Source organism: Oncorhynchus masou, chromosome 27 (genome assembly GCF_036934945.1).
Source record: "Oncorhynchus masou masou isolate Uvic2021 chromosome 27, UVic_Omas_1.1, whole genome shotgun sequence".
Taxonomy (NCBI): domain Eukaryota; kingdom Metazoa; phylum Chordata; class Actinopteri; order Salmoniformes; family Salmonidae; genus Oncorhynchus; species Oncorhynchus masou.
Window position 1 is genome coordinate 66050618 of NC_088238.1, and position 9540 is coordinate 66060157.

At 43.0% G+C, this 9540-nt stretch overlaps 1 protein-coding gene across 1 annotated transcript in view; it reads right to left on the reverse strand.

Annotated features, from left to right (window-relative positions):
* The window catches only part of LOC135515545 (platelet glycoprotein Ib alpha chain), a 43737-nt gene extending 36661 nt beyond the window's left edge, over positions 1 to 7076 (reverse strand). Inside the window, exons 1-2 of the mRNA XM_064939162.1 lie at positions 6967 to 7076; positions 2478 to 2654 (exon numbers count right to left, since the gene is read on the reverse strand). Of these exons, the coding sequence (XP_064795234.1) occupies positions 2478 to 2636 (159 nt within the window). The 5' untranslated portion in view covers positions 2637 to 2654; positions 6967 to 7076. The remainder of the gene's footprint in view (positions 1 to 2477; positions 2655 to 6966) is intronic.
* Between the last annotated feature and the right edge of the window lie 2464 nt (positions 7077 to 9540).

Sequence of the window (9540 nt, forward strand, 5' to 3'; positions counted from 1 at the left end):
ACCCCACCTCTTCAAGGAATACCTAGGATAGGATAAGTAATCCTTCTCACCACCCCCCCCTTAATGATTTAGATGCACTATTGTAAAGTGGCTGTTCCACTGGATGTCAGAAGGTGAATTCACCAATTTGTAAGTCGCTCTGGATAAGAGCGTCTGCTAAATGACTTAAATGTAAATGTAATGTACATAGTCCGCCGCCCCTTGTCTTACCATATGCCGCTGTTCTATCCTGCCGGTGCAGCTTATAACCAACCAGCTGTATGTTGACAGTGTCGTTGTTGAGCCACAACTCCATGAAGTGTAAGATATTATAGTTTTGAATGTTCCATTGGTAGTGTAATCTTCTGTGTAGGTCATCGATTTAATTCTCCAAAGACTGAACGTTTGCTTGCAGAATGGAAGGAAGTGGAGGTTTACACAATCGTCCACGAATTCTCAGAAGGCAGCTCGCCCTCTGGCCCAATTTTCTCCACCTCCACTTCACCCAAATCACGGGAATCTGAGCCTGTTCCCGAGAAAGCAGTATATCATTCGCGTCGGGCTCGTCAGACTCGTTACAGGAAAAAAGGATTCTGACAGTCCGCGGTGAGTAATCGCAACTGCTCCGCCCACAACCGTAAGGCTCTCCAGAGGGTAGTGAGGTCTGCACAATGCATCACCGGGGGCAAACTACCTGCCCTCCCAGGACACCTACACCACCCGATGTCACAGGAAGGCCAAAAAGATCACCAAAGACAACAACCACCCGAGCCACTGCCTGTTCACTCAGCTATCATCCAGAAGGCGAGGTCAGTACACGTGCATCAAAGCTGGGACCGAGAGACTGAAAAACAGCTTCTATCTCAAGGCCATCAGACTGTTAAACAGTCACCACTAACATTGAGTGGCTGCTGCCAACATACTGACTCAAATCTCTAGCCACTTTAATCATTAAAAATTGGATTTAATAAATGTATCACTAGTCACTTTAAACAATGACACTTTATATAATGTTTCCATATCCTACATTACTCATCTCATATGTATATACTGCACTCTATACCATCTACTGCATCTTGCCTATGCCGTTCGGACATCGCTCATCCATATATTTATATGTACATATTCTTATTCATTCCTTTACACTTGTGTGTAAAGGGTAGTTGTTGTGAAATAGTTAGAAAACTTGTTAGATATTACTACATTGTGTGAACTAGAAGCACAAGCATTTCACTACACTCACATTAACATCTGCTAACCATGTATACAGATATACAGATATAATTTACTTGATGTTTAATTTTTATTTATTTCATCTTTATTTAAGGACTGACTGCTAACTTCAGGCTACCAAGCTTGCTAGGACAGAACAGATCCGACATGTGTATGTGACCAATAACATTTGATTTGATTTAGCTACCAGCCCAGAGTGGACCCAGCTGTCTTCTGCCAGAGTGATGGACATCAAATAATTGTTACCAACATCAAAAGAGAGCTGTGAATTTAAGTGTTTTAGTTATAAACGTTTCCAGTGAAGTAATTGGACTTGCTGATTCCTTCCTGAAAGAAGAAGACATCTGAAGTTGTAGACCTTTTCAGTTGTTTGACATTACATAGCAGGGTACAGATGAGAAGGGACACTGTTAATAATGGTCATTTAGGCCTAATTAGTCATTCAAAGGAATGACTGTGACAACGTCGCAGACTACTTGTTTTATTTGACAGCTCTCATACAGACTACTTGTTTTATTTGACAGCTCTCATACAGACTACTTGTTTTATTTGACAGCTCTGAGACTACATGAACATTCTTTTTGCTTGTTATTGGGATTATATAATACATATAAATGCTGTAAGACTGCTAGGTTGGGTTGTTATGTTTCATTGGTTGTCTTCAAGCTAGGCTACACATGAAGTAGGTTACAGTAGGCTATTCTGTGATCTGTGAAATTGTGCTTGTTGTGTTGTTGCCTAAAACTGACAATATATTTTCATTATTTTCAAGCAGAACTGTCTTGTCATTACCACGGTCTTGGGGTAGGGGGCCTAACCTGTCTTAGCGCTGTTTACCAGGTGGGGAGCTATGCTATTAACCAGACACTATGAGGGGCTGTATACAGTGGGTTATTCTGAACCTTTCACCCCCTACTGTTAGGAAAGGTGCCACTACCAATAAGTAGTAGGTTAAATGTGTTGGGCTCTGGTGGTCACTCAACCTCTCAAGACTGATCTGAATAAAACCATAAACAGCTATGTATATCCTACCTCTTACATGTAGAAAAAAACTAACTTTAAATCTTAGCTTCCATTCTACTCTACTTGTAGAGTAAAGAGGAGAGGAGAGTATTGTCCTGAACTTTCTTTGACAATCATTGGACTGAGAACCTATTCAGCGGTCCAGACAACTTCTGAAATCTTGGTTAAAGCCAGAATAACTATTGAGTTTAGGTGAGTTTAGATGAATTTTGTTCTGTTGTTATAGAGATGTATTGCAGTACCTTGGTTGTCGTGTCGATGCTTGCGGGGACGTCACTAAGGTTGGTTGCCGTGCAGTTGACCCGGGGGCGGTGGTCTTTGTCACGGTCACTATGGCAACCAGTCATGGCATTGGAGTGGTGAGAGAGGGGGAGGAAGAGGAGGAGGAAGACGAGTGCCATGCTGACGGACTGAAAAACCTAGAGGAGAAACAGGTGAGAGAATCATTATGGCACCCATATGTAGTTCCCTACCGGGACCCATAGTGGCTATACAGTCATGGCCAAAAGTTTTGAGAATGACACAAATATTAATTTTCACAATCTGCTGCCTCAGTTTGTATGATGGCAATTTGCATATACTCCAGAATGTTATGAAGAGTGATCTGATTAATTGCAAAGTCCCTCTTTGCCATGCAAACTAACTGAATCCCCAAAAAACATTTACACTGCATTTCATCCCTGCCACAAAAGGAACAGCTGACATCATGTCAGTGATTCTCTCGTTAACACAGGTGTGAGTGTTGACGAGGACAAGGCTGGAGATCACTCTGGCATGCTGATTGAGTTTGAATAACAGACTGGAAACTTCAAAAGGAGGGTGGTGCTTGGAAACATTTTTCTTCCTCTGTCAATCATGGTTACCTAAAAGGAAACATGTGCCATCATCATTGCTTTGATCAAAAAGGGCTTCACAGGCAAGGATATTGCTGCCAGTAATATTGCACCTAAATCAACCATTTATCGGATCATCAAGAACTTCAAGGAGAGCGGTTCAATTGTTGTGAAGAAGGCTTCAGGGTGCCCAAGAAAGTCCAGCAAGCACCAGGACCGTCTCCTAAAGTTGATTCAGCTGCTGGATTGGGGCATCCCCAGGACAGAGCTTGCTCAGGAATGGCAGCAGGCAGGTGTAAGTGTCGACTACCGCCCTGTAGCACTCACTTCCGTCATCATGAAGTGCTTTGAGAGACGAGTCAAGGACCATATCACCTCCACCCTACCTGACACCCTAGACCCACTCCAATTTGCTTACCGCCCAAATAGGTCCACAGACGATGCAATCTCAACCACACTGCACACTGCCCTAACCCATCTGGACAAGAGGAATACCTATGTGAGAATGTTGTTCATCGACTACAGCTCGGCATTTAACACCATAGTGCCCTCCAAGCTCGTCATCAAGCTTGAGACCCTGGGTCTCGACCCCGCCCTGTGCAACTGGGTACTGGACTTCATGACAGGCCGCCCCCAAGTGGTGAGGGTAGGCAACAACATCTCCATCCCGCTGATCCTCAACACTGGGGCCCCACAAGGGTGCGTTCTGAGCCCTCTCCTGTACTCCCTGTTCACCCACGACAGCGTGGCCACGCACACCTCCAACTCAATCATCAAGTTTGCGGACGACACGAAAGTGGAAGGCTTGATTACCAACAACGGCGAGACGGCCTACAGGGAGGAGGTGAGGGCCCTCGGAGTGTGGTGTCAGGAAAATAACCTCACACTCAACGTCAACAAAACTAAGGAGATGATTGTGGACTTCAGGAAATAGCAGAGGGAACACCCCCCTATCCACATCGATGGAACAGTAGTGGAGAGGGTAGTAAGTTTTAAGTTCCTCGGCGTACACATAACAGACAAACTGAATTGGTCCACCCACACAGACAGCATCGTGAAGAAGGCGCAGCAGCGCCTCTTCAACCTCAGGAGGCTGAAGAAATTCGGCTTGTCACAAAAAGCACTTCCAAACTTCTACAGATGCACAATCGAGAGCATCCTGTTGGGCTGTATCACCGCCTGGTACGGCAACTGCTCCGCCCACAACCGTAAGGCTCTCCAGAGGGTAGTGAGGTCTGCACAACGCATCACCAGGGGCAAACTACCTGCCCTCCAGGACACCTACACCACCCGATGTCACAGGAAGGCCATAAAGATCATCAAGGATAACAACCACCCGAGCCACTGCCTGTTCACCCCGCTATCATCCAGAAGGCGAGGTCAGTACAGGTGCATCAAAGCTGGGACCGAGAGACTGAAAAACAGCTTCTATCTCAAGGCCATCAGACTGTTAAACAGCCACCACTAACATTGAGTGGCTGCTGCCAACACACTGACTCAACACTTGTGTCTATAAGGTAGTAGTTTTGGAATTGTTAGCTAGATTACTTGTTGGTTATTGCTGCATTGTCGGAACTAGAAGCACAAGCATTTCGCCACACTCGCATTAACATCTGCTAACCATGTGTATGTGACAAACAAAATTTGATTTGAAAAAAAGAAAAAAAAAGTGCATCTGCACGCACAGTGAGGAGAAGACTTTTGGAGGATGGCCTGGTGTCAAGAAGGGCAGCAAAGAAGCCACTTCTCTCCAGGAAAAACATCAGGGACAGACTGATATTCTACAAAAGGTGTGTGTCATGCCAACAGTAAAGCATCCTGAGACCATTCATGTGTGGGGTTGCTTCTCAGCCATGAATAAAGAATGGTACCAACACATCCTCTGAGAGCAACTTCTCCCAACCATCCAGGAACAGTTTGGTGATGAACAGTGCCTTTTCCAGCATGATGGAATACTTTGCCATAAGGCAAAAGTGATAAGGCATAAGTGAAAACTAAGTGGCTCCGGGAACAAAACATCGATATTTTGGGCCCTTGACCAGGAAACTCTCCAGACCTTAATCCCATTGAGAACGCTGGTCAATCCGCAAGAGGCGGGTGGGCAAAAACCCCACAAATTCTGACAAATTCCAAGCATTGATTATTCAAGAATGGGCTGCCATCAGTCAGGATGTGGCCCAGAAGTTAATTGACAGCATGCCAGGGTGGATTGCAGAGGTCTTGAAAAAGACGGTCAACACTGCAAGTATTGACTCTTTGCATGAACTTCATGTAATTGTCAATAAAAGCCTTTGACACTTATGAAATGCTTGTAATTATACTTCAGTATCCATAGTAACATCTGACAAAAATATCTAAAGACACTGAAGCAGCAAACTTTGTGGAAATTAATATTTGTTTCATTCTCAAAACTTTTGGTCACGATTGTACAGTATATTTACTGTAATATACACAGTCAATATATAGGGAATAGGTGGACATTTGGGACACACTTCATGTTGATGTGTTTCTACCATATTACCAGGTCATTTATAATAGAGACTGATGTTTCTACCATATTACCAGGTCATTTATAATAGAGACTGATGTTTCGACCATATTACCAGGTCATTTATAATAGAGACTGATGTTTCTACCATATTACCAGGTCATTTATAATAGAGACTGATGTTTCTACCATATTACCAGGTCATTTATAATAGAGACTGATGTTTCTACCATATTACCAGGTCATTTATAATAGAGACTGATGTTTCTACCATATTACCAGGTCATTTATAATAGAGACTGATGTTTCTACCATATTACCAGGTCATTTATAATAGAGACTGATGTTTCTACCATATTACCAGGTCATTTATAATAGAGACTGATGTTTCTACCATATTACCAGGTCATTTATAATAGAGACTGATGTTTCTACCATATTACCAGGTCATTTATAATAGAGACTGATGTTTCTACCATATTACCAGGTCATTTATAATAGAGACTGATATTCTACCATATTACCAGGTCATTTATAATAGAGACTGATGTTTCTACCATATTACCAGGTCATTCATAATAGAGACTGATGTTTCTACCATATTACCAGGTCATTTACAACAGAGATTAATGTTTCTACCATATTACCAGGTCATTTATAATAGAGACTGATGTTTCTACCATATTACCAGGTCATTTATAATAGAGACTGATGTTTCTACCATATTACCAGGTCATTTATAATAGAGACTGATGTTTCGACCATATTACCAGGTCATTTATAATAGAGACTGATGTTTCTACCATATTACCAGGTCATTTATAATAGAGACTGATGTTTCTACCATATTACCAGGTCATTTATAATAGAGACTGATGTTTCGACCATATTACCAGGTCATTTATAATAGAGACTGATGTTTCTACCATATTACCAGGTCATTTATAATAGAGACTGATGTTTCTACCATATTACCAGGTCATTTACAACAGAGATTAATGTTTCTACCATATTACCAGGTCATTTATAATAGAGACTGATGTTTCTACCATATTACCAGGTCATTTATAATAGAGACTGATGTTTCTACCATATTACCAGGTCATTTATAATAGAGACTGATGTTTCTACCATATTACCAAGTCATTTATAATAGAGACTGATGTTTCTACCATATTACCAGGTCATTTATAATAGAGACTGATGTTTCTACCATATTACCAGGTCATTTATAATAGAGAGTGATGTTTCGACCATATTACCAGGTCATTTATAATAGAGACTGATGTTTCTACCATATTACCAGGTCATTTATAATAGAGACTGATGTTTCTACCATATTACCAGGTCATTTACAACAGAGATTAATGTTTCTACCATATTACCAGGTCATTTATAATAGAGATTTACCGTGTTGCTCCTCCTTAGACTTCAATCTGCAGCTGGTCCAGAGTCTAACACAAACACTATAGCTGGCTGAAGATATACCCAACTGTCTGGGTGTGTGTCTGTGTCTGTGTGCTGGGTGTGTGTACATGCTGGGTGTGTGTACATGCTGGGTGTGTGTGTGTGGTGTGTTTGCTGTTTCCTGTTTCTGTGTCTGTGTGTGTGTACATGTTGTGTATTGTGTGTATGTGTGTGTGCTGTGTATTGCGTGTATTGTGTGCATGTGTGTGTGCATGTGTGTGTGCATGTGTATTGTGTGTATGTGTGTGTGCTGTGTGGGAAGACCCGTGGTCTCTCTATGAATGACAGACAGGAAGAGATATGTGTGACAGGAAAGCTGCCTGATAGTTGATTGGATATTCTCTTCATTTCACTCCAAAAATACCCTACATTATATTTAAAAAAATACACTTATGCTTTGACACCCTTGTATCATTACACACATTACACACCACACACATTTAATTATGTGCTCACACACTGGACCCAACCATAACACACTGTCCCTGACCAAAACACACTGTCCCTAACCATAACACACTGTCCCTGACCAAAACACACTGTCCCTAACCATAACACACTGTCCCCAACCATAACACACTGTCCCCAACCATAACACACTGTCCCCAACCCTAACACACTGTCCCTAACCATAACACACTGTCCCTAACCATAACACACTGTCCCTAACCATAACACACTGTCCCTAACCATAACACACTGTCCTTAACCATAACACACTGTCCCCAACCCTAACACACTGTCCCTAACCATAACACACTGTCCCTAACCATAACACACTGTCCCTAACCATAACATACTGTCCTTAACCATAACACACTGTCCCCAACCCTAACACACTGTCCCTAACCATAACACACTGTCCCCAACCCTAACACACTGTCCCTAACCATAACACTGTCCCTAACCATAACACACTGTCCCTAACCATAACACACTGTCCATAACCCTAACACACTGTCCCCAACCCTAACACACTGTCCCTAACCATAACACACTGGACCCAACCACAACACACTGTCCCTAACCATAACACACTGTCCCTAACCATAACACACTGTCCCTAACCATAACACACTGTCCCTAACCATAACACACTGTCCCTAACCATAACACACTGTCCCTAACCATAACACACTGGCCCCAACCATAACACACTGGCCCCAACCACAACACACTGGCCCCAACCATAACACACTGTCCTAAACCACAACACACTGTCCCTAACCATAACACACTGTCCATAACCATAACACACTGTCCATAACCATAACACACTGGACCCAACCACAACACACTGTCCCTAACCATAACACACTGTACCTAACAATAACACACTGTCCCTAACCATAACACACTGTCCCTAACCCTAACACACTGTCCCCAACCCTAACACACTGTCCCCAACCCTAACACACTGTACCCAACCCTAACACACTGTCCCCAACCCTAACACACTGTCCCCAACCATAACACACTGTCCCTAACCATAACACACTGTCCCTAACCATAACACACTGTCCCTAACCATAACACACTGTCCTTAACCATAACACACTGTCCTAAACCATAACACACTGTCCCTAACCATAACACACTGTCCCTAATCATAACACACTGTCCCTAATCGTAACACACTGTCCCTGATCGTAACACACTGTCCCTAACCGTAACACACTGTCCCTAACCGTAACACACTGGACCCAACCGTAACACACTGGACCCAACCGTAACACACTGTCCTTAAGCATAACACACTGTCCCTTAACATAACACACTGGCCCTAATCATAACACACTGTCCCTAACCAAAACACACTGTCCCTAACCAAAACACACTGTCCCTAACCATAACACACTGTCTTTAACCATAACACACTGGCCCCAACCATAACACACTGGCCCCAACCATAACACACTGTCTTTAACCATAACACACTGGCCCCAACCGTAACACACTGTCCTTAAGCATAACACACTGTCCTTAAGCATAACACACTGTCCCTAACCATAACACACTGTCCCTAACCATAACACACTGTCCCTAACCATAACACACTGTCCCTAACCATAACACACTGTCCCTAACCATAACACACTGTCCCTAACCATAACACACTGTCCCTAACCATAACACACTGTCCCTAACCATAACACACTGTCCCTAACCATAACACACTGTCCCTAACCATAACATACTGGACCCAACCACAACACACTGTCTTTAACCATAACACACAATCCCTAACCATAACACAGTGTCCTTAACCATAACACACTGTCCCTAACCATAACACACTGTCCCTAATCATAACACACTGTCCCTAATCATAACACACTGTCCCTGATCGTAACACACTGTCCCTAACCGTAACACACTGTCCCTAACCGTAACACACTGGACCCAACCGTAACACACTGGACCCAACCGTAACACACTGTCCTTAAGCATAACACACTGTCCCTAAACATAACACACTGGCCCTAATCATAACACACTGTCCCTAACCAAAACACA